General features: G+C 40.3%; 1 protein-coding gene across 1 annotated transcript in view; it reads left to right on the plus strand.

Annotated features, from left to right (window-relative positions):
- Nucleotides 1-27265, plus strand: part of IQCH (IQ motif containing H) — a 236982-nt gene that overhangs the window by 127832 nt on the left and 81885 nt on the right. The window contains 3 exon segments of the mRNA XM_019968175.2: nt 1239-1414; nt 10159-10431; nt 15560-15751. Of these exon segments, the coding sequence (XP_019823734.2) occupies nt 1239-1414; nt 10159-10431; nt 15560-15751 (641 nt within the window).

The following is a 27265-nucleotide window of genomic DNA, read 5'->3' on the forward strand; positions in this document are numbered from 1 at the left end:
AATTTAATCAGTCTGTGCTCTGTATACTCTGCCAAACTGAACATAGGAGTCTTAGCATCCTCTCCTCTCCACCCTGCTTGATGAAGGAAACACTTTACAGTGCTTCCTCCTCTGACCTTTCCTGGGCACCTGTTCTGCATGTGCCATGGATCTACCACACTCCACCATGTTTTAGGGCTGTCTGGACACAACTGAGCGACTTCACTTTCACTTTTCACTTTCATGCATTGGAGAAGGAAATGGCAACCCACTCCAGTGTTCTTGCCTGGAGAATCCCAGGGACGGGGGAGCCTGGTGGGCTGCCGTCTATGGGGTCGCACAGAGGCGGACACGACTGAAGTGACTTAGCAGCAGCAGCAGCAGTACATGTGAAATGTGGCTTCTCACAGGCAACACCTCAGTTGCTTTGATTCCTGTATTTCCTTTCGTGTCCAGCAAAGTGCTTTGTCCCTAGTGATCAGTCAATTATTTTACGAATCAACGAGTGACTCCATTGGCTGCTGATTTCCTGTCCATACTCCCTAAAATATTCTGCAGCCTGGAGTGGGTAATCTCATCTTACTATTCCATTTGGATGGGAAATTTAATTAGGATTTCTTTCTATACACATAATAAGAAGCACATCTTAAGAAGGAGAACAGTTAAATTAAGATAGTGTTTCCTTTAAACCAAGAATCACTAGATGTCCTATTTAAGTAATATAGTCCTCTTTGGGAATGGAGAAAGGAAAAGGTTGCTTTCCTGAAATAATCATTGCTATGGTCATAATCAGACCATTTATTTGGATAGAACAATCCCAAGTCTAAGCAGAATAAGAAATTGCAATTTCATCAGCTTTCTAAAGTTAATAGCTTGGTTTTATAATTTACTAAAGTTAATGGGATGAATTTTAAAAGCAGTATGCAGTTCCCATTGAGGTTAATGGGAGTTTGGGGGCTAAATCCCTATGTATTTATTTGAAAGTACAATTCCATGGTATCTCTCAGTTCTCCTTCTGAAGGAATCATTGTGTCTACTTTTTGGTAATGGTGTTGTTGTTGTTGTTGTTTTAGAGAAATGCTAAAGTTTAAAAAGTCCAGTTGAATTGCTAGGATCTGTGCAAAACCAATCTAAATTAACTTGAATGTGGCTTTTGGATATGCTCTTTATTTTAAACTGCACAACATCAATCCGATGCCAGAGTTCGTAATGTCATTTACCTTTATACCAGTAATTAACATTGTGCCTGTTGTTTTCAGATGCCAAAGTGAGCGTCATCTACATCTGCTCCCATCGAATGAATGACGAGTTACTGCTGTATTACAATAAAATCCTGAGTCTACAGGCAGCTGTCAAATCCGGGAACCTTGAGGACACAAGTGACCTGCGGGACAGGTTCAAAATTATCACCCCTGAAGCTATAAACATCTTCACTGTGAGTTTGTCTTCTAATTACTACAGCTTCAGGGATGCAGTAAAATTAAATTGGAAATTTTATAACTTGCAACGCTCTGGTACACATCAGTGAAATATTATTGCAAGTTTAACAGCTTTACTGATTAGACTACTAGTTGGACTGTAGGAAATAAATGTCTCAGTTTAACTTGCAGACTTGACTGAGCTACTGCTGCCCAGTTTCTCTGTAGCTGAAGCCTAATTGTAGTTATTGGGTTGTATCATCAAGCAGGTGAATTTATAACATCTACGGTTGCTTTTTCTTAATTTTTTGTGGAGAACACCAAGGCAGAGAAAGGCCGGGGCCTGCCTGTGGTCACAAGCCTAGTTAGGGGCAGCCTTTAGATCAAGGCCTCTGTTTTCTGATTTCCAAACTAGTATTCCTTGTTATAGGCATCCCTGGTGGCTCAGTAGTAAAGAATCTGCCTGCCAAGCAGGAGACACAGGTTTGATCCCTGGGTCTGGAAGATCCCCTGAAGAACGAAATGACAACCCATTCCAGTATTCTTGGCTGGGAAATCCCATGGACAGAGGATCCTGGTGGGCGAGAGTCCATGGGGTCGCAAAAGAGTTGGACACAACTTAGTGACTAAACAAGAACAAATTCCTTGTGATTCCATGGGTTTTTTCCCTCCAGGGGAATTTGGTCTTATGTACCATATCACAAACCATTCAATATCACAGTAATCCAAGTCTATGCCCCAACCAGTAACACTGAAGAAGCTGAAGTTGAACGGTTCTATGAAGACCTACAACATCTTTTAGAACTAACACCCAAAAAAGATCTCCTTTTCATTATAGGGGACTGGAATGCAAAAGTAGGAAGTCAAGAAACACCTGGAGTAACAGGTAAATTTGGCCTTGGGATATGGAATGAAGCAGGGCAAAGATTAATAGAGTTTTGCCAAGAAAATGCACTGGTCATAGCAAACACCCTCTTCCAACAACACAAGAGAAGACTCTACACATGGACATCACCAGATGGTCAACACCGAAATTAGATTGATTATGTTCTTTGCAGCCAAAGATGGAGAAGCTCTATACAGTCAGCAAAAACAAGGAAAAAACCAGGAGCTGACTGTGGCTCAGATCATGAATTCCTTATTGCCAAATTCAGACTTAAATTGAAGAAAGTAGGGGAAACCACTAGACCATTCAGGTATGACCTAAATCAAATCCCTCATGATTATACAGTGGAAGTGAGAAATAGATTTAAGGGCCTAGATCTGATAGATAGAGTGCCTGATGAACTATGGACTGAGGTTCGTGACATTGTACAGGAGACAGGGATCAAGACCATCCCCATGGAAAAGAAATGCAAAAAAGCAAAATGGCTGTCTGGGGAGGCCTTACAAATAGCCATGAAAAGAAGAGAAATGAAAAGCAAAGGAGAAAAGGAAAGATATAAGCATCTGAATGCAGAGTTCCAAAGAATAGCAAGAAGAGATAAGAAAGCCTTCCTCAGCGATCAATGCAAAGAAATAGAGGAAAACAACAGAATGGGAAAAACTAGAGATCTCTTCAAGAAAATTAGAAATACCAAGGGAACATTTCATGCAAAGATGGGCTCAATAAAGGACAGAAATGGTATGGACCTAACAGAAGCAGAAGATATTAAGAAGAGGTGGCAAGAATACATAGAAGAACTGTACAAAAAAGATCTTCATGACCCAGATAATCACAATGGTGTGATCACTGACCTAGAGCCAGACATCCTGGAATGTGAAGTCAAGTGGGCCTTAGAAAGCATCACTATGAACAAAGCTAGTGGAGGTGGTGGAATTCCAGTTGAGCTATTTCAAATCCTGAAAGATGATGCTGTGAAAGTGCTGCACTCAATATGCCAGCAAATTTGGAAAACTCAGCAGTGGCCACAGGACTGGAAAAGGTCAATTTTCATTCCAGTCCCAAAGAAAGGCAATGCCAAAGAATGCTCAAACTACCGCACAATTGCACTCATCTCACATGCTAGTAAAGTAATGCTCAAAATTCTCCAAGCCAGGCTTCAGCAATATGTGAACCGTGAACTTCCAGTTGTTCAAGCTGGTTTTAGAAAAGGCAGAGGAACCAGAGACCAAATTGCCAACATCCGCTGGATCATGGAAAAAGGAAGAGAGTTCCAGAAAAACATCTATTTCTGCTTTATTGACTATGCCAAAGCCTTTGACTGTGTGGATCACAATAAACTGTGGAAAATTCTGAAAGAGACAAGAATACCAGACCACCTGACCTGCCTCTTGAGAAATTTGTATGCAGGTCAGGAAGCAACAGTTAGAACTGGACATGGAACAACAGACTGGTTCCAAATTGGAAAAGGAGTACGTCAAGGCTGTATATTGTCACCCTGCTTATTTAACTTATATGCAGAGTACATCATAAGAAATGCTGGACTGGAAGGAGCACAAGCTGGAATCAAGATTGCCGGGAGAAATATCAACAACCTCAGATATGCAGATGACACCACCCTTATGGCAGAAAGTGAAGAGGAACTAAAAAGCCTCTTGATGAAGGTAAAAGAGGAGAGTAAAAAAGTTGGCTTAAAACTCAACATTCAGAAAACGAAGATCGTGGCATCTGGTCCCATCACTTCATGAGAAATAGATGGGGAAACAGTGGAAACAGTGTCAGACTTTATTTTTTTGGGCTCCAAAATCACTGCAGATGGTGACTGCGGCCATCAATTACAAGACGCTTACTCCTTGGAAGGAAAGTTATGACCAACCTAGATAGCATATTCAAAAGCAGAGACATTACTTTGCCAACAAAGGTCCGTCTAGTCAAGGCTATGGTTTTTCCAGTGGTCATGTATGGATGTGAGAGTTGGACTGTGAAGAAAGCTGAGCGCTGAAGAATTGATGCTTTTGAACTGTGGTGTTGGAGAAGACTCTTGAGAGTCCCTTGGACTGCAAAGAGATCCAACCAGTCCATTCTGAAGATCAGCCCTGGGTGTTCTTTGGAAGGAATGATGCTAAAGCTGAAACTCCCGTACTTTGGCCACCTCATACGAAGAGTTGACTCATTGGAAAAGACTCTGATGCTGGGAGGGATTGGGGGCAGGAGGAGAAGGGGATGACAGAGGCTGGATGGCATCACTGACTCGATGGACGTGAGTCTGAGTGAACCCCGGGAGTTGGTGATGGACAGGGAGGCCTGGCGTGCTGCGATTCATGGGGTCACAAAGAGTCAGACACAACTGAGCAACTGAACTGAACTGAACCGTATCACATGATTCATCATGAACAAGGTTCAGATTTTTTTTTAAACTTTTTTAGAAACTGATTTTTAATGAGTGGAATGCATTCTGAGTGGAATCTTATCCCTAGACAAGAACTTTTGGGAAATTCATGGAAACATGATGGAAGCATTTTTAGAATAAGGCAGTGCAAGAGATGGCATGAAATTAATTTCTCCATGTTTTAGCAAGAATTTAAGCTTTCCATGGTAAATGATCAACATTTTAATACCTAATAGGCTATACACTTTTGAGGAGTATCTGAATTTGCTGATAAAGATGACTTTCTTTATTCACAAGTGCGATGCACCCAAATCAACTGTCGACCATCAGAGAAACCAATTGCATGGTTCATGTAGGAAATATTATCAATGTGTTGAGTTACTACCCAGTGACACTTCAGATGCATGATTTGACCAAAATCATGGGGACAGGACAGTGGGATCAAGGGATGCTATAGCATTTCTACTTTGCTGGTGTACTCAGTGAATTTCACTCTTCTACCAAATGGCCACCTGGTGCGAAGAACTGACTTATTGGCAAAGATCCTGGTGCTGGGGAGGATTGAAGGCAAAAGGAGAAGAGGGTGGCAGAAGATGAGATGGCTGGATGACATCACTGACTCAATTCAATACATGAATTTGAGTAAATTCTTGGAGACAGTGAATGACCAGGAAGCCTAATGTTCTGCAGTTCATGGAAGTCACAGTCAGACATGACTTAGCAAGACTGAACAACAACAACAACCAAAATGAGGATTTTGCTTTTTCATAATAGAATACCTCAATTTTCCCGTAAGAGCTCTCTGCCTAGCTCTATTTCATTGGCATCACTTGGCTGTGGAAGAAGTAGAAAGGGCAGGAGCAGGACAAGCAAGAGAAAAAGGGGACAGATCTTTGCCACTTATGTATAATCTTAGAAACTTCCCAATATCTCCATCAATGCAAGGATTGCTTTGGTGCTTCCTAGTTATTCCCTGTCCTCAATGTCAGAGTTACTGTGGATGTTGGGAAGCAAGAAGGAAAAGAACTACCATTAGCGTGTGGTTAATTTCCTCGTTTTCTCCATCCAGAAACTGGAGCTAATGTCTGGCAGCTGCTAATAAGCAATTTCCGTATATCTGGAATGCCAGTATACACTGAAGAAGCATGGGATGGCAAGGGGAACTAGATTTGGGGAAAGGAAAGCGAGTAAACAGCTAACATTTATCAAATGCTTAGCAAACATTTTCTCACTTGATGCTTAGGACACAGCAGCAAGACAGAAATGATCAATTTCCTTCTGTGGCCGAGGAAACCAATACTCACTTTCTAGTCCTAAGTTACTAGTGGGGCCAGAGTATGAACCCAAATCTGTCTGACACTGGAACACCATCATGAACTGGAAAGACCTCCTTGCTTCTGGATGACCTTTACCTCTCTGGTCCTTTGTTATTCCTCTATAAGATGAAATGATGGGTTAGATCATGTCAAAGTCCTTTCCAGCTCTGCGGTCCTATTACCTGAGAAATGTATCTTCACAGTCCACTCTTCACCTTCCAAGAGGAGATAGGCAGTTGGCACTAACAAATTCATGGGGTTACATTCATTGTGTAGGTCTGCATCTCTGTGAATAAAAAACAAGTAGGAAATATTTTTAAGTACTTTATACTTCTTACAGTTTAAGTTTAAAGTATTTGAGTAATTAATCACTCATAGGCAGTCACCTTTTTAAAATATAAGAATTAAAACTCTCATCACTTTCATATCATTTCCTACTCATGTTTAGTCATGGCTTTATTTCTTTTTAATGCATTTGAGAGATTGTATCAGTGCTTATTTTCATTCCAATGGATGGCTTTGAGATTTTTTTTTAAGTGTGCCAAAAATCTGTTTGTACATCTCTCCAAGTTACTATACAATTTTTGAATCTGTAAAGGTGAAAAATACTGTTACAAAGTCATCATGTCTACCTTTGAATATTGTGATGTTTATGAAGACTTCCTAAGCAACGACCTTTTGTCTCAGGCCAAAAAAAAAAAAAAAAATAGTGCTGATAAGTTAATTGTAACTATGTTTTGGAATTGCTTCACAGGTGCATGTGTGCATGCTTAGTTGTTCAGTCAAGTTCAACTCTTTGCAACCTGAGAGACTGTAGCCCCTAAGGCTCCTCTGTCCATGGAATTTTCCAGGTAAGAATACTAGAGTGGGTTGCTCCCCAAGCAGCTCAGTAGTAAAGATTCTGCCTGCCAACCAGGATTCGTGGGTTTGATCCCTAGGTCAGGAAGATCCCCTAGAGAAGAAAACAGCAACCCACTCTAGTATTGTTGCCTGGGAAATCCTATTGCCTAAGGAGCCTGGGGGGCTACAGTCCATGGGGTCACAAAAGAGTCAGACACAACAGAGCAACTAAACAGCAACATCGTATTATGGAATTAGGAACATTTTAGATTTTTGTCATCTGTATAAATCCACAGGTGATACTGGATGATACTGATCTGATGATACTGATTTTCTCTACGTGGTCACACCAGACCTGCAGTCAGAAATGCTCTGCCATAACTTACATTCAAATCTTTATCAAACACACATTGAACACAATACCATGGGACCATCTTGCCTGAAGAATAAGGCATGCCTGCAGATGACATAATAGAGTTGGGTAGAGTACTTGCCAAAAGAAACAAGCAACCCTAGAGGAGACAGACATTCATCCTGGCCGGAAATGTGTTCAGAACGTTCATATTAGGTTCTATTGCTGCATCTGCCATCCCCTCATCACACTTCATAAAACCTCAGACCTCACTACTCAGTCTGTAAAATGGGAGAAATCATGGCAGCCATGCCATGAGAACTGTGCTAATAACGAATAATAATAATAAATAAATAAAATAATAATGAATAATAATCCTGCCTCTGCTGTGTACCAGCTGTGTGACTATAGGCAAATCACCTGAGCCTCAGTTTCCCCATCTCCAAAAGAGGGACTGTTAATTGTGTCATATGGATCAAATGGAAGAGTACATGTGCTGAGACCTTGGGAACTTGACATGAGAAGACTGTCCCCTTTGAGATATACTTCCAGGTCCCTGAAAAGTCCACCATATACTTTGTGACTCAAGTCATCAGTTCTCCAGACATATCACTTTTTCACATTTCCTCATTGGAATAATTTGTAAGGAAAGGAAAGGAGTGAAATAACAAACAAGGGGATCAACAGTGAGCAATCAGATGGGAAACACAAACTCACGAGGTGCTGTCACCATTCATTGTCCAGTGGAACACTGGATTTCCTAGAGCTGCATTCTTAAAGGCAGGTTTTGAAAATGGATTTAAATTATGTAGAAAATGCATATTCCATAGACAAAAGGAACTTAGATCACTTGCTCTGAAGGGAGGGTTCAATAGGGTAAATCATAAAATCCTCTCTCAGAGGAATTTTTTGGGGGGATCTTGTTTTGAAGGGGGAGGCAGAATATACATAGCATAAAATTTACCATTTAAATCATTTGAAGTGTACAGTTCCATGGCATTAAGTGCATTCACATCGTTGTACAATCGTCGTGTTATCCAGTTTCAAAACTTTTTCAAAATCCCAAGAAGCAGCTCTGTACCCATTAAATAGTATATCCAGAAAAGCTTTGGTTTTAACGTTATATCACAGCTGAAAGGACCCTAGAGACTTCTGGTTCAACCCCTCATTTGAATGTGGGGAACCAAGGCTCAGAAAGATCAGGTTTTCTAAATCAACTGGCAAGTTACAAATTCAGATAGGACTGAAATCCAGGGGGTCTCCTCAGTCACTTTCTCTTATACTCGGCATTCATATCCTCTAACAGTTTGCAAACTCGTGCGCCTGATATTCCCCAAAATAGTGGCTCGGAATTTCTCCACAATTTAAGGCCTTGTTGAACAGAATTTTGACTAGACTCTGGGGGGAGATGGATCCACTCTACAAAATCCTTTAAACTCCATTAAGACTCTCATGTCTTGCATTATATTATTTGCATGACATTTTAGTGACTTTATTTTTTTTTAAGTTTTCTCCATAGTAATTTTTAATACCATCGGTTGAATGTCAACTCAATGCCATGCATTATAAAAGGTGTTAAACATTCATAGTCTTATTTTATCCTTCGAGGAACCCATCAAATGGTTATTTTTATTCCCACTCGGCAGATGGAGAAACTTAGTCTCAAGGAATCTAAGTCATTTGCCCCAGTTCAGGTTATTTGTTAGGGACAGAACTGGATTCAAAGAACCATTTGGCTCCTAAGCCCCAGGACTTTCTCATGTGCCATGTTGCTCTCTGCTCTAGAGAAATAAGCATAATCTTGGGCTCTCATATTCCATCCCTAGGCTATGCTCATCCTCACCTGATAAAATCCTACCCATCCTTCAGAATTTACCTTAACCCCAACCTCTTTTATAACAATAATATTAGCAGATGTTCATTAAGTGCTTATTATATCCAAGCACTATTATAAGCGCTTTACATGCATTATCTCATTTAATACTCACAGCATCCCTATGAGATGGGTACTATTATTATACTCATTTTACAGATGAGAAAACTGAGACCCAACTGAGATAAGTGATTTGCCTTTTCAGCTCTTCCCACTAGCACGTGGCTTCTGCCTCCCTCCTCCATGCTTCCAAGGCCCTCTGTAGTTCTTTATGGCCCTTCTCTGCCTTGTATTAATTATGCATTAATTGTACTCATCTGTGTTCCCACTCCTTGAGCACAGAGACATTCTTGTATTAGTTTTGGTTTGTGCTGACCATCTGGCTCCATCCTCTGCCCCTGTTAGACATGCCAGAATTATTTATTTAATTGAAGGAGACCGTCACATGTATTGCTGACCTGGGTGTAAGTAGTCAAAAATAAAAAGTTTTCCGATGGAAGAGGAATTTGAGTGTTGCTGAAATTCTCAAATATTTTCCATTCATGAGTCCTCTCTGGAGTGCTGGCCAAGAACCATGATAATCATCATAAAAATATGTACTCTTGAAATGGAATTTGTGGTAGAACTTTGGGAAGAGGGTATCAAGTCAAGTGCCTTTTTCCTACTGAATCATTTAAAGGGTTGCCAGATTAGGAGCCCTGAATACTGAAGAATATTAGGAGGCTCTTTTCTTCATTTTTTTGTATTGATTTTCCAGACGCTTTAGTGTTAAACCATGCCAGAAGTGTTGCAGAGATGAATCACTATTATCCAAAGGCCGCCAGCTTCTTTTCCTTCTGACAGAAGGATAATTCCACGTGGATCAAATAAATACAGATGTGTAGTAATTAGTTCTATTCCCAGTGAGCCTATTTCCAACACACTAAAGATGTGAGCGATTATGGAGCCTCACCCCAACAGCTTTTATCATTTTAAACTGCTAAACAACAGTATAGGTCATAACCCAGCCTGCTATTAATAATGCATTTATTGTGTGCAACATTATAGATTAGGTGTATGGACTAGAAAAAGAATACCTTTTAACAAGAATATTACGATCTCCCCCCAGAAGCAGCATATGTGCCTGGCTACTCACCTGATGTACAGTCCCAAGGCAATCAAAAGAATAAAAAATCTCATCCAAGGGAAAGAAGCCTACATTGTCAGCGGGCTCCTCCACAGAGATGATTTGGCCGTGGCAGACATGTTAAACATACCTATCCTAGGCTCAGAGCCCGAACTAGCTCATTTCTATAGCACCAAGTCTGGAAGCAAACGGGTCTTTGAGAACGCAAATGTGCCAGTCCCTCCTGGAATATATAACATCTATAGTCACCAGCAGGTAAGCAGGGTGGACAAGTGAGGCTCTGTTTAAATATTTCACACTCTCTTGACCTTGTAGGAACTTTTTAGGTCTTCTGGAGTCAGCCCTATCCAATGAAGAATATTATGGAATACTTGAGTTGATTTGATGGGATCTGCTTTAGCCTTCGGGCTTTCTTCGTGGTTCAGTGGTAAAGAATCCACTTGTCAGTGTCGGAGACACAAGAGGTGTGGGTTCAATCCCTGTGTCGGGAAGATTCCCTGGAGTAGGAAATGGAAATAGCAACCCAGTTTAGTATTCTTGCCTGGAAAATCCCATGGACAGAGGAGCCTGGCGGGTTAACAGTTCATGAGGTTGCAAAAGTGTTGGACGTGACTGAGCATAACACACTTTAGTCCTTCAGTGTTTAAAGTATCTTCCTATGGGCCTTACAGAAATTGTCATTCTCAAAGTATTTATTCATTTGGATTAAGGAACTGAAGGCTCTACTCATGTATTAATCTGCTATCAATATTTATTGCCTTAATATGGATTAGTTCATCATCATATTAATTAGCTAGTCATTTTAGTAGGACCCTAAGAAATGTGAAAGTCAGTTCGGGCTAAAAGGAGCAGGTTAGGAGAGCTCTAGGGAGTCATATTGCCAAGGGCAAGTGGCAGACTAAGGACATCCATGGCTCTACAAAAAAAACAAACCCAAAATCCTAGCTGTTCAGTAAGTGGCCATAAAGAAAGGGGGAAAACCCCAGAAAGGGAACGTGAAATGACTCCAGGAGGAAAACTCTCTGTTTCTGAATTTGCCTTGGTCTGAGTCTGTGGCTGTACATTCTTCCAAAAGATAGTTAGGGCCCTAATATTTGAAGAACCATAATATTCAGTTCAGTTCAGTCGCTCAGTCATGTCCGACTCTTTGCGACCCCATGAATCGCAGCACGCCAGGCCTCCCTGTCCATCACCAACTCCCGAAGTTCACTCAAGACTCACGTCCATCGAGTCAGCGATGCCATCCAGCCATCTCATCCTCTGTCGTCCCCTTCTCCTCCTGCCCCCAATCCCTCCCAGCATCAGAGTCTTTTCCAATGAGTCAGCTCTTCATATGAGGTGGCCAAAGTACTGGAGTTTCAGCTTTAGCATCATTCCTTCCAAAGAAATCCCAGGGCTGATCTTCAGAATGGACTGGTTGGATCTCCTTGCAGTCCAAGGGACTGTCAAGAGTCTTCTCCAACACCACAGTTCAAAAGCATCAATTCTTCGGCATTCAGCTTTCTTCACAGTCCAACTCTCACATCCATACATGACCACTGGAAAAACCATAGCCTTGACTAGACAGACCTTTGTTGTCAAAGTAATGTCTCTGCTTTTCAATATGCTATCTAGGTTGGTCATAACTTTTCTTCCAAGGAGTAAGCATCTTTTAATTTCATGGCTGCAGTCACCATAATATTAGTCACTACAAAATTACCCACTAGAGAACTAGAAATTAACCACTCTAAGTTTGCTCTGGCAGGTGTTCTCACATTTAACTGCTATCTTTTTTTACAATAAAGAAACTGAAAGACAAATAGTTGTTAACATTTCTTAATCTCTGTTTCATTCCATCTCTTAACCATTCCTCTGAGCCAATCACAAGTGATTTGGGGCACCTACTTCTGGGGAAACTAAAAAACTGTACAAAATGCGGATGTTTGTGAGTGACAATATTTAGGGGTCATGCTACTTCTCTCAGCTGCCTGATCCTGATGCTCTGCACCTCATAGCTGCTGAGCCCGCAAACCAAGTCTTTCAACAAATCATACTTTTCAGAGACTAACTGGCAATTATTAAATTGCCCCCAGATTGTTTCAGTCTTGCTAGATAGAGTGTTCATGGGCAATACATGGGCTCAGGAAGGAAGTTTCTTTTAAAGAGGGCACTCTAGAAAAGGCACAGGCTATCTTAATAGGATTAGAAGAGAGAAGCTTCCCCTGACCTGATGTGTCCCTTCCATTATCATTAACCTCCACTGAAATTTGAAGGTAACAGAGTGGATTACTTAACTCTGCTTCCCTGTAGAATGCTAGGCTGATAGACATAATACAAGTGAAATGCATTTTTAAGTGACACAATTTCATACGTGTATATTACATTAACAGTCCTCAAAACCTTAGAATGTATGTGCAGTATTTATATTGAGTGAGTCTTGCTTTTGTCCCCATTGATGAGAATTCAGGCAGTCTTTGCTATGAAATATTTTAGAACTTTATATGTTAATTGTGGTTAAAGATACAGGAATCTTTAATGCAGTAAAGCTTCACTCTAATGCTGATATTCAGAAGTAGGATAAAAACCTCTCCTCAAAGATAAATTGGATTTAAAGGGTGTCATTTCACCTATGGTGTGTGCAAATTGTATCACAATAAACTGAGTCATAACTGAGGTCTGCACTACTTATTTGGAAACCACTTGTCTGAGGTCAACAAGAATTGAAGCACTCCACTGAGATTTTTCCAGATAATGCCTATTCTACCTAATCTATCTGAACATGTCAGCATTTTGAATTTGCAGATGGTAATGAATCAGTAACACTGACTTTTTACCGATGTGCATCATAAACTTAGAGCTGGTGAAAGAAAGCTGTGATTATTTTAATTTAGGTTAATAAATATTCCTAGCTATCAGTTGGATTTTAGCAGTAGACATTTTTCTATTTCTGCCCTACACCAGTATAAAATGTATGGCAATTTAAAAATATATTACATCTTTTGAATAGATAGACTCAAATAGAAAATGATAAATGTTTGGCAATAGCATAAAGTCATCTGCTTTATGATTAAGTAATTTATTTTATTTTTTAAGTCCAGCTTGAGCACAGTGAGCATTTCCTGTTTTGATCCATAAAGTAACCAGGCAACTTCTCTTTCTGGCATGTGTTCCATATGAAATATTGACAGCTTTGCTTAAATAATCAAAAATGGCAATGCTATTTTAAAGCACTGTTCAATTTTCACTTAAAGATAGCACATAATTCTTTCCAGTGCTATAGTCTTTACAATACTATTGATCCTTTTCATTACTGTAGGGAATCCATCAACAGACACCCATTTATAGGATTCTCAGAAGCAACAAATAATAGGATTTGGAAGAAGCAGATAATAATTCTGTTAGTAGCTGAAACTTCCAAATATTCAATATATCCAAACATACAATGAAAAGGACTGTGCCAGAATATCTTTCCTCACACTGGCAAGAGAATCTTATTGGACATCAACAGGCCAAGAACTATTTCTCCTTCTGCAACATATGACCATAATGGAATCTGTCTTCTCAACACGTTAGAGAAAGAAGGGATGTAACTTTGAAAGACACATTTTTAAAAACCTTCCTAGGCTATGCTTATAGCCATATGGTTTGTAGACCAGAGTACTTGTCATTTAAACACCCACATTATCCCTAGACACTACTTGATAATTAGGGAGCTAAGACAATTTCATTTTCACCCTAATTGAATACCCTATGGTTGCATGGGGCTTCCAGGGGTCCCAAGTATGTCTGTTTTAGTATCACTTCAACACTGCTGTATACTGTAGCATCTCCAGGAAGATTGGCTGGAAAGACCCAACTCAAGAGAACAGATTGTACCTTTAATCAAAATAATTTTAATCTTCCAGTTCCAGATTTCAACAGATTTTTTTTCCCCAGAATTATGAGTCGTCTCACACTCTATAGTTTAAAAAAATCCATTTGGTGACCAAACTCATCAAAAGAGAAGAGAACAGTGTTGCAGAAGCCTCCTTAAGCACAGACCATGGCCAAGAATAGCATGGGGTAGGATCAGGAGAGGGAACACTTACTATTGTTTCTTTCTATATAGATTAGAAAGTCTGATGAGAAGATCAAACAAAAAATCACTTTGTGGTCTAATGAGTTATTTTTCACCAAGGCTCTACTAGAACAGTATTACTTATAATTAAGTAATCTTGCTATAGACCTTTTCTGATTCAAACATATCCAAATGGCTTATTGACCGTAAAGGAAGTTGCTTCTCTTGCTCCTGACTTCCTTCTCCACCTCACCCTTCTCCTCTACCTCTCTGTAGCTTGAGATGGGTAGCACAGTGGAGAAGAAATGGGCTTAGGTATTGGACTCAGAGCAGCCTGGGTGGAGTCCCTGTTCTGCGACTGAGTGTTGTGTGATCGTGGGCAAGTTATTTAAATTACCTGAGTCTCAGTTATTTATACATAAAATAGAATTAATAATGGTGCCTATTTCATAGGTTTTTGTGAGTGTTCAATGAGAGGATTTGTGTAAAGAGCTATGCCAAAGGCCTAGAGCCTACTGAGAGTTCAGTGACGTTAACTATTATAGTTATTATTATTATTGTGATATTCGAGCTTGCATGTTTACCCCTGAAACGTTCGTGTGACTGAGCCCAATTCTTGAGAAAAGTTTCAAATAAGATGTAGGAGAGGTGTGTATTCCAATAAAGTTGCTTTCACGAGTTTTTTACCTCCTTTATCTGTCTTGTTCATATAATACATATAACACACTTGGTCAATTGACTGGCCAAACAAATGTATTTCATGTATACTAAATGAGAAAAACATTAAATATTTTATAGATTATAACATTTAAAAGCTCAGCAAAGCTCCAAACAGTTTAAGTTTTCAAGACTATAACTTTTTATAGTCTTGAAACTATAAAAGAATCATTTGAAGAATCAATAAGTAAACACATTATTCTCTGAAAAAGGAAGAGAACAATATTAAGATTCAATTACAGATATTCAGATTTTTTCTTTTGCCTTCAAAAGTTAGCAAGTGATAATTTCATAATTTCTCATAAGTAAGATTATACTTTTAAACATGTCTTTGGTCCCATTGGTTGGTGATTTATTTATACCATATACATGTATGGGGTTAATCAAAAAGTTCATTTGCATTTTTGCATAACAGCTTATGGAAAACCCTGAATGAACTTTTTGGCCAACCCAACATACACACACACATATACACATATCACTTAAAACTTCTAATCTGTTTTAGTAACTAGAAGATAACCGAATGAACAGACTGTTTGAAATAAAGACATGTGGGAAGTACTACAGCTAAGTTAACACGATAAGAAGGAATCCAGGAAATTAAATGTTGCTGTATCTTTGGCCCCACAGATAATAGAACAGGTGAGTCAGCTGGTCATCGATCACCTGGAAATCCAACGCTGGCTCTTTAAAGCAGACTATGAGTTTGGAGGAAATGGGACTGCGTTTTGTGACATTCCCTCCCACCTAAAGTGCTACAACTGGATCCTAAAGGAGAGTCAGAGATACAGTCGCGAAGACTGGAGAAAGAAATGGGCACAAGTGAGTATTCAATGGTAACATAAACCCAAAGTGTCTGTGAACAGATAGACGATAAAGCAAAAGGCTTAGCTAGGAGATAAGGCACTTTCTTGTAGACTCAGCTGAGTTACCTACCAGCAGTTGAGACCTTAGGCAATTTTTTACTTTCCTGGGCCTTAGTTTTTATGTACTAAGTGAATGAGGTTGATCAGGTTATCTTAAATATTCCTTCTTGGATCCCTGAAAATCCTCAAATTGATTATGATAATAATTAGGAAGTAGTGTTTTTATGATATCCAAATAACATTTCAAATCTAATAATTTGCTCTAAGTGATTCTAGATCATATGCTTCTACCAACTGTTGTTATTAAGCTAGTTGTATTTTATTGTGAGAGGGAAATTCTATTAGTGAATGCTTGTCACCTGGAAGCTAATGTTTAATAGCATTCTGTCAGCAGTCATACGTTTTTGAAGACAATTCAAGGAAATTTATGTAACTGCTGGTCCCTATGAGCGGTTGAGAAAATAATACATTCCAGCAAGAAAATCTCCAGGCAAGAACTGAATAATAGGTAAAAACTCTTAATATATGAGTGATGTATATGGATTTTTCCATGTATATTGGTGGGAGGATGAATTGTACAACTTCTTAGTCTGTTTCAAAGTTGCTTAATAATTAGTTTTATGTGGCTTCACATATGAATTAAACCCACCGTCCTGAAAATGGCATCATTTTGCATTCAGAGACCTCAACGTGCTGACTTCACTTAATTCCAAATCTCTGTTTTTCACTACTGATGAAAGTATAACTGATGAGGAAAATTCAGACACAAATTTTCCATGAACTGACTCCTTCCCTGCCAAATTCTGTAGTGGTGGCTGTGCGGTGATTTGCACCTGCTTTGAGCATCCCACTACAGAAGCAGATGAATCAAGACACAAGTGATAGAAAGGGAGCGGCACACAGAGAGAATCACATTATTCCTGTGAAAATGAAATGATGAATAAATCTAGAGAACAGTCAGAAGACAGAGCTCCCTTTGATAAATGTTAGTTCTCCTCATGATCTATTCAGGGCTTTTCTTCCTCCTCCATCAGTGAATGGACTTAATGCAGTACCTGTCATGGCCAGCTTTTTACATATTATTTAAAGGATACCAAAGTGAATTACTCTCCTAAGAAAAAAATAAAACAAGGAAAGGAAAATGTATTTAATTTTGAGGCCCAGAGGCCCATAGAGGTTGCTCTTGTGTTCTCCTTGGACTGGATTTTATTTCATCTTGTATTAAAAAAGTTTTTTAAGCAAAACTGTTGAGATTAAACCATGAAAAGTATGACTTTTTTTTAATCTAAAAAATTGAAATGTTTGTGTGCTTTTGTGCTAAGTCGCTTCAGTCATGTCCGACTCTTAGCGACCCCATGGACTGTAGCCCCCCAGGCTCCTCTGTCCATGGAATTCTCCAGGCAAGAACACTGGAGTAGGTTGCCATGCCCTCCTCCAGAGGATCTTCCTGACCCAGGGTTCAAAGCCAAGTCTCTTTCCTCTCCTGCATTGGGAGGCAGGTTCTTTACCACTAGCACCAGCTGGGCAGTCCCAGTGTTAATGTACAAAGTACTTGCTTGCCTCAGTATTTCAAATCAATAATTTTTATAGAATTCTCCTGATACTAGACTATGATAAATTTTAAATGCTTGATTTTAAGTTTTAAAAATATTCAACATATTGACATATAGCTGAATTGCATTTAGAAGTCTGAATATATATTATTTAATTTCAAATATTTTAAACTATACCATTTTAAATTGCCACCAATTACATTCAGCATTATTGTTAATGTTGTCAAATGTGACACATGAATAATTAATGATCTGTCTAAATTTTTTTTAACTTAACAAGGGAAAATAATTATTATGAAATCTTTTTACATTCTGAGACCTGTGCTTGACCATGATGTTGTTAGAAGCCAAAAATAAAAAAATAAAGTACTTCTGAAGAGCTTTTTTTTTGTTGTTAGGAGACTATTGACATTCTTTTGCCTTCAAAGTGAAATCGCATTCAGAGTGGCAGTGAACTGCAATCTCCACTGAGTGTAGCTATTGAGAATTTAGGATTAGAATTATCCTTTGTTCCAGAAGACCGTCATAATGGTGCACGTTTAGACATCAAAGCATTACTTTATGAGCACAGGCATGTTTAAATGTCCTATTACAGTTTGTAGACCTGTTTCTTTTGATAATGAAGACGTTGTGTCATCCAGCCTAGCCTGGCACATGCAAAACATATGCTGGCAGGTTATTAAAAATTTCAGCTTCTTGATGAAAGACTATCCTGCAGGCTAAGAGTCCAGAGAAAGACTCCATTCTGGGAGAATTATTAGAAATGAGAATATGACTGTAAGCACTAAATTATGTTAATACTTACAAATAGCATCATTTGCATAGCAGTTTATGACACGATACCATGATTTTTCTCATTGGTATGTTGTAGGCAACAGATTAAAAACAGTGCTGTTTATAGGGGTTTGAACTATTTTGAGATTCTCTTGCGTCTTATGCAGATATTGGTTTTAGATGTAGTCATGATTCAGTGTGGACTCCAGGATCTATAAGTATCATCTTTTTTTCTACCTATCTAATTGAGAACCAGAATTATCTGGTTGCAGTTGAGACTTGAAACAAAGTCATGGAATCAACAAATGATAAAACACTGAAGTCATATTTTAAAAATCAGTGTTGACATGTAAGTGATTTTAGGAAAAGTAGAATGTCACATAATAGCCACAATAAAAACAGCACAACTCTCAGTTTGTTCCATGGTGTCTTGGTACCAACCTTACTCTCTTCATCCTGAAAGTGAAAGTGTTAAGTCACTAAGTTGTGTCCGACTCTGCAATCCCACAGACTGTAGCCCACCAGGCTCCTGTGTCCATGGGATTCTCCAGGCAAGAATACTGGAGTAGGTTGCCATTTCCTTCTCCAGAGGATCTTCCCGACCCAGGGATCGAACTGGGTCTCCTGCGTTGCAGGCAGATTCTTTACCATCTGTGCCTATCCTGCTAGCTAACAAAATCTACTTCCCCCAACAGGTTCCAGTAAACTCACTCACTTAAATACTCAATGCTTATTAAGTTTCAGTGAATCTACACACGTGTACATGCTCCAAAGTTGCCACTCCAGAGACGAGAAAATTTATTTTCATTTAGTAGGAATAAAGGCTTAAGCAAAGACACACCTGTAGGGAAAAAAACCTTCCTGGACACTCTTACCTAAGACAGTGCAGGGAGACCCAGGTGACATTTGTTGTGGTACTAGTCCTTCTTATGCCGTTTCCTTTCTGTTTATAAAGGGAAGCTTCGCTCCCTCACTCCTGGAAAACTGGCTTGTTAGTAGTGACACCTGGTGACACTGCTTTAGAAAAGTAGTTGCCAGAATGCTGGCCTAGACATGAGATTTAGCATTTTGTAGACTCCCACGAATGGGCTTCCCTGGTAATTCAGCTGGTAAAGAATCCACCTGCAATGCAGGAGACCCCAGTTTGATCCCTAGGTCAGGAAGATCCCCTGGAGAAGGGATAGGCTACCCACTCCAGTATTCTTGGGTTTTTCTGGTGGCTCAGACAGTAAAGAAACCACTCACAATGCAGGAGACCTGGGTTTGATCCCTGGGTTGGGAAGAGCCTCTGGAAGAGGGTGTGGCAACCCACTCCAGTATTCTTGCCTGGAGAATCCCCATGGACAGAGGAGCCTGGCAGGCTACAGTCCATGAGGTTGCAAAAAGTCAGACACAACTAGCGACTAAGCACAGACCCATGAATGGGCTTCCCAGGTGGAACTAGTGATAAAGAACCCACCTCCCAGTGCAGGATAGGTGAGAGATGCAGGTTTGATCCCTGGTTCAGGAAGATCCCCTAGAGGAGGGCAACCCACTCTAGTATTCTTGCCTGGGAAATCCCGTGGACAGAGGAGCCTGGAGGGCTACAGTCCATGGGGTCGCAAAGAGTTGGACACAGCTGAAGCTATTTAGCATACATGCACACAGACCCGTGAATACACTATACACGTGCACACAGACTCATGCATGAATACACAGGAAAATGTTTTGACATTTCCTTGTACCCTTGCATATTTGAATCTGCAGATGTGGAACCCACATACCAAGGGCGAGCAATGCCATTTTATATATGGGACTTGAGGATTCTTGGATTTTGTTATCCATGGGAGTCTTACCATCAATCCCCCTTGATGGCAAGGGACAACTGGGTGCCAGGCATTTCAGCACTTTACTTGAATTGACTCATTCCGTCTCGGAAAACCTCTGAAGTTTTTACTCATTTACTTCCACACCACTTTGAGAAGGAAGGTATTGTTATTCTGTTTAATGGAGAAATAGATTCCTTGGAAGTGAAGTGACTTGCCCATGTTCACATAGCTAGTCAATGATCTGCATCTAGCTTGGAACCCACATCCACTCCTCCTGGTCCCCTGCCCTGGCCACACTGAGTTGAATCCATTTAGAAAAGACCCGCTATTTGAAAGCCCTGGAGTAGGGTTCTCCCTCTGGTCCCTGCCTTTGTGGCCTGCTGCCCTTGTGGCAGATTGTCTGCTTTCTACAGAGACTTGTGGGAAACACAAAGGTCCCATAGCTATTGCTCTCGAACGTCTTTCCTTTCCTGACTGACAGGGTAGCTGCTGTCTGTTGCCAGTTGGCTGGAAGGTAAGAGAGCCATTAGTACCTCAGAGTTTCAAGGAAGAATCCCTGTTGGAGAGTCTCTAGGGTTCAGCTTTGCAACACATCTGCCTCACCTACCTATGTGAGTGGGTGAGGATAGTGAGTTTGAGATGTCACCCTTTGATCATTCATGCCGGTGACACATTTTCAATGCTGTTCTCAACTTAATACACTCACAAGATCATTTTAGTGAACCTGTAAATTCTCAGAAAACTTAGAGTAAGCAACCTTTCTTCACAATCAGACATGGCATTAAAAATATCATGAGTATTTAAAGCCCTGCTTTTTGTTTTGTTTTGTTTTGGACCATGGAAAGATTATTTTATTCCATGAAAATATTCTCAACAGAGAACACTATCTTAAACAAAGCATTTACGATAAGAAATCAACATGTGCACAGAAAGAGTAAAAATTACTGAAAAATTAAAGATTTCTTTTGGACAATTCACATGTTCAAAAAACCCTGCTTTTTGGATAAGCAACCAAATATTTTATTTTTTTAATATTTCTTTATATCTCCTGTTCAAGATTGATGTGGTAAATTTCCTTTTAAGCAGGAAAAGGTTTGGAATAAACCAGTCTGAATAGTTGAACACTCAGGATAAGTAGGAGGTGGTCTGGCTTCACGGGTTCCATGGACTAGGCAAATGGAGGTTATTGGGGCAGGGAGGAACCATGGGCAAATCACTTCAGCTGTCCAAGCCTCTATCTCTTCAAGTGTAAAGAGAAATAATATTAGTACCTGTCTCCTGGAGGAGGTAATAAGAATTAAATGAGATGACCCTTGTGACTTGGCTGTGTATCAATATTTAGCACATAAGACTATGTGTTATTAACATTACCATAAAATTGCATTAGAATTAAATTGTAGGTAGTATTGAACAAGTACGTACAACTTAATCTTTTTCTGGTGATTCAGAAGGTCCCATAGCACCTTTTAGGCTTCCAGAATATTGTTCTAAGCATCAGTTATCATATAGGATTGTGACTGTTGAAGATACAAGAGTGTGGACCAAAGCGTGCCTAATCCAATGGTTTACCCAGATAATGCCTTTAAAAGAATAAGCCTTGCTAGCAGCCTGGTTTCTTATAATTTGAAAATAGAAAACAATTCCAGTTATTTTAGCATCCTGCATGTTGAATAAAGAGGCATTGACCTGATAAACTAGAGATTTTTCTGACCACAAGGTTGAGACCCATTTGCTTCATTTTTCTGGTTCCAGTTGGTGTCTTTTCTAATTAGTGTAGCAGCACGTCACCGCAATCATTGGACAGTCTTAATCATTTACATATTTTTCCTTATCTCTGAAAATGACTTAGAATGTTTTCTTCCAATTCAGTGGTTATTTTCAGGAAGCTGCCAGGGTTGGGTTGGAGGTGCGTCTCAGTGCCTGAGGAAGATGACAGGAGAAGGAAAATTGCCTCCCCAAGTTAAATGAAAGCTGGGTCCCCCTTCCGAGGACCTATAATAATCAGCTATACAAGCTGTTGGTTTGTGTGTCCTATTGATTTAATATGCTTCTAATCAGTACATAAAGCTATGGGCCTGCAGTGTTAATTTTTCATATGCTTACAAAGTACCCTTTGATTTTCTGTCACACGTTAATTACAGCATTTTGCCATTAAATACGAAGCTTTGTGTAAACTAATTACAAGGTAATCATTGTCTACTGCAAGCGTGCTGTTTGTACCTTTTATTTTATTCTAAAAATGCACAGATCTCACAGTCTGGAAACGCTCTACCTTCCAGCCATTAGCTCTCACTAATTCATAGCATTATTGTGGTGAGAGTGTAGGAGTTGTAATTGTTGTGGTATCAGAGCTGTTAATTACCGGAGTAAACAGTTGAAATGGTGCCAAGGTCTATTGTACAAGGCAGAGAAAAGGAGGTTTAAATGTTATTCCCACCATCTGGGGACTAGGGGAGAGGCAAATGCTTGAGAACAGCAGTGAGGCGCTATCGCCGTCTCAGCTCCAGGGTTGGCGGCCATATGGATCCGGAATATTTTGAATCAATTGAATTTAACTGCCAGTTTTTCGCAATAACAGCGTGGAAGGAAGGAATAAAGCAAAAGATGAGAGGAACAAGAATTGGTTAGTGTTTTCACACACAGGAAGTCCCCGTTGGAGTTCTTTTGGAAGGACCTGCTTTGCGGAAAGCCACAGAGCAGGCTCGGGTATTTGGAACAGAGTCAGGGTGGGCTGACTCTCCACCGCCGGCCGCCACGCCATTTGCTTCCGGTCGTCTGTCCTCCGCGCCCCTCGGCGAGAGGGGGATGGCCTTGAGAGGACCCGGACTTCTGTGTGATTGTGCCAGAGCAAACAAATCCTCATTTTGGGAATTCACTGCTTTATTTCCCTGGTGTTTTCATAAACATGGTCTGTAGAAAAAAATAATAAATAGATAATGCTGTCCCATCCGCCTCAACTACATACCTCTGTACCTGTGGAAATATCAAGGAAGGTACAGAATCTGATTAAGGAAAGCAGATGCTTGCCCATTCCTTTGGTATAAAATTAAAATATAAATTCTCCTGTAAGCCTCTCATTTCATTTGACAAATTCACCCCTTTCCCCCACTACTTGAATGAAAAATCAAGTCCAAAGGGCACATGTGTTTTCTTTTGTTTTTAATTTCAGCTAAAGGGCTTTTTCAGCATATGCAGTTTTCTCAATCAGTGGTATTTCTCTAATGGGAAAGAAACCTATTAGCCATAATATAAGTATGGTGGCCACTTTGACTTATAGTTGATTTTTAAACTGCGTGGTTTCTGTTTTAAAATATTGCATAATCTTTAAAACAGTCATATATTTTTACTTGGCGTCACTATTATTTAATATAATTGCCTTTAAACCCATTTTCCAACATTAAAAATACCTTTTAAAAATCTGCCACTGGCTGCTGTAACTACTTTTTAATTTCATTCCCCAAACATGAACGGATTCTTCTTTTTTTAAACCATCCTGGATTATTTATTTTTAATTGTTCCGTTAGCAGGTGTTGAAGTAATTCAGGATATACTGTAAACAACTCCTTTAAAGAGAGAGATCACAAACCATCACATTTACCATGAGCCAAGGGCCGTGTCTGTTGGGCTTTTATGGGCGGCTTTAGCCCACAGGAAAAATTTTTCCTGCTTTTGTTTATGTGCAAAGTTCAATTAAGAATTTCAAGAAATGCTTAATCTTTATCTATTGAAACCCCCAGCATGCAGTGCGATAGGTTGAGCCTAGAAAGAAAATCAGGGCCCCCCGTGGAGAGGGGGAAAAAGAAACAGCCGTTGAAGAGCTGGAAAGTTGAAAGGGAATGAAGCTCTCCAGTGTTTCTGGTCGGGGCAAAGCAGTTATACTGAGTTTTCGAATGGAGAAGCAACATATGTGCCTCAGTTGGACAAAGCGCTTCTCGAGTCAAATCAACTGCTAGGCCTGCGTGTTGGTGCAAGGTGGAGGCCTGGATAATGAGGGACAGACTCCTCGAGAAGCAGCGAGTGGATAATGCTACATAAGTATGGAATTATATACCGCACTTTCACCATTCTGTTTAATGAGAGCCGCCACCACAGCGAATCACTTGCCACACAGCCGAAATGGGCCATTAGCTATCAAGGGAAAATTGTCTTTGCCGCTTTCAGCAGATGGAGCAAATATTTTACAAAGCAATTTTACATACCAAAAACATTTGTGTGCCTTGGTAATGTTGGCTGTTTTACATTATGTTACCTTCTACAACAGCATAATTTTCCATCTCATCGAAGGCAAAGTTGGCATTTTTGATTTTTAAACTCTCAATTAACAATTAAACATGGAGTATTAAGGCAGTCCTTAAACTTTAAGTAGGTGTGGGAAGTAGTTTATGACTTGCTGAAGACATTTTCATTCTTTCTTCATCTTCTCAGCATATTTTTACACTCTAAAGAGGGACGATTGCTAATGATCTTAAGGGAAAGGAATGAGTGGAAACTTCACTACTGATTGCCGAATGAGAGTAACCAATGCATGGAGTGAGTGGAGCATTTGTCGGCTTACGTGTCCGGCATGGATTGTGGGTACACGGTTGGTCCACCCATTCGTATCAGTTTAAAATGTTTAATATTCAATAACAGAAAACCCAACTCAAAGTGACTTTAACAATAAAGATAATTTTTTTAAGTAAAAATAAAAAATAAAGAGAATTTATTAATTCAGCTAAATGAAAATCCAGAGATTGTCTCTGACATCAGAGAAGGCTTAACCCAGGCTTCCCTGATGGCTCAGATAGTAAAGAATCATGAGAAAAGGATTAATCCAGTGACACAGTATCAACAAGGACCCAGTTACTTTCCATCCCTCCCCCATACTGTGCATAATATCTGCTCCATCCTAAGGCTGGTGGTCCCCAGGGTTGCTGGGGGGCTGCCAGTGGCTCCTGAAGCTTGTCCTTGGTCAAGGTAATAGGAAGAGAGAAAATCTCACCAGGCAGCATTCTCAGAAAAGCATAAAGGCTTCTTTCTCAGAAGGCCCCAGCAAGTGCTTCCTAACACTTGATTGGCCTGACTGGGTCATGTGCCCCTCCTGAACCGATCACTGTGGCCAGGGTATGGCTTTGCTAACCAGGGGCCCCTTCTTGGAGCTGAGCATGAGGTTACTCTCAATTCTTACGTAGCTAAGAATGGGGTAGGGACAGTTCCTGAAAGGAAGTTGGGGATATCATTACCTGGAACAAGAAGACAAAGATGCTGGGCAGCCAACAGCAGATGTAATTTCTGCCATTTTTCATAAATTTGACAGCACAGACTTAGCATCACATGTGGATGATCTAATCTGACCCAGATGGACCTCAACAGTGCCTGCCCATGGCAGTTACAGACACAGAGCTCGTTGCACTATGGCATACTGGTAGCAACTAGACTGGAATCCCAGTTTGCTACTTCATGGCTGTGATATGAAATGGAGATGATAATAACTACTTCAGAGAGTGGCTTTGAGATCATAATATAAAAACTTCTGGCACAGACCTATCACATGGTAAGCTTTCAATAAGAGAGAGCTATTGTTTTACCTAAAAAATAGCTGTCGTTGGGACTCTGCTGGTGGTCCAGTGGTTAGAATCTGCCTGCCAGTGCATGGGACACAGATTTGACCCTTGGTCCAGGAAGATCCCACATGCCACGGAGCAACTAAGCTTGTGCACCACAACTACCTAGCCCACGCTCCAGAGTCCATGAACTGCAGCTTCCTGAAGCCCACCCACCCGGAGCCCATGCTCTGCAACAAGAGAAGCCACTGCAGTGCGAAGCCTGTGCAGCACAACTGGAGAGCAGGCCCCACTTGCCGCGACTAGAGAACGCCTACACGGCAATGAAGACCCAGTGCAGCCAAAAATATATAAACAAAGTTTAAAATACAATAACAACAACAGTATAAAAAGTGTCCTGTGCAACCAAGTACCCTTCTTAAATTCACATTCAAATTAGGAATCCTTCCCTTCTCTCCATCTCTGTGCAGCTAGCCTTTTCAAATCCTGAGCACCTTTCATGGAACCCATACCTTCCCTCTGAAAGAGGGCAGTGGGGGCAATAAACACTCACCCCGGAGCCAGAGGTGGCTGAGAGCTCCTGTGGTCTTGCTGTATGTGTGTAGAAGCCCCATCCCCTCTTCTGTTACACAAGGCACTTGTCTTAGATGGTCCAGACGGCCTCTTTCAATATTGATATCCCTGCTTAGTTTCAAGTGATTGTCTTGCCCTTTTGGCCCTATGTCACCTTCCATTCCTCCATTTGGGGATATCAGAAGGCTCTGTAAAAGCAGAATCATCTAGGTAGGTCCCTTGGTTTCTGTTTTGAACAACACCAAATAATGTCTGATGTGAAAGATTGAAAGTGATTAGCTGACAAGTTATTTTACTTAATTCATCACTGCAGATCTAGCAAAGAGCTTTCTGAAATAAAAGGAGTATTGATGATTGATATTTAGATCATTCTGATTTGTATTCTTTTTTCCTCCTTGCTCATCCTCCCAACACACATGCACACACACATACACACTTTTAGAATTTACTTGGGAAAGTTAACTCTCTGGAGCTTGAAGTAGCTTTAGTCATTGAGGGCAATATTAAATTGGATATGCTAGCAGCTTCCCCTGAGATATCCTGAATTTCTTTCAGTCAAATACCTCTTCTTTCAAATTTACACTTTCTTGATAGAAAAAAAGAGAGAGAGCTGAGACGCAAGGTCCATGCTTGATAGACAAGAATCTTTAGGATGCATTGGTCAGACTGATGAAGGCCCTACAGTTATCTTGGAACCCGCCAAGGTCATGACTATCACCGATGCACTCTGAGGGGTAAATATGGGTACTGGACAAAGAGCGACAAAGCTGTGCACTGGCGCAGGTGTGGCTCAGGTTCCTCCTGGATGGGAATTGCTCTAGAGCTATTAGCTCCACAAAGGCCGGCAGCTAATGTGCATTGCCAGAAGTGCAATTAAAATGGAATGAATATCTGGAATTGTTTCAAAAACTAAAGGGTATTTTTCTAATATTTGCTTATCATCCATGAGATCTACACTTTCCTCTTCACGCCCCTAGAGTTGTTAGCTCTGAAAGATCTGTTGCATGTGGTTGATACACTTTTTGAAACACTAACCAGTCATCTATCGCCTTGATGTGATGCATTGAACTACTCATTTCACAAATATGTTAGACAGAGAATCTTGTGCCCTGGTTTCTGGCTTGTAACAGATATTCTACTTACTCACACACACACACACACACACACACACACACACATATACACACTGCAAGGGTAAAATGTGGGGGAAACAAGACGA

Source organism: Bos indicus, chromosome 10, assembly GCF_029378745.1.
Source record: "Bos indicus isolate NIAB-ARS_2022 breed Sahiwal x Tharparkar chromosome 10, NIAB-ARS_B.indTharparkar_mat_pri_1.0, whole genome shotgun sequence".
NCBI lineage: Eukaryota > Metazoa > Chordata > Mammalia > Artiodactyla > Bovidae > Bos > Bos indicus.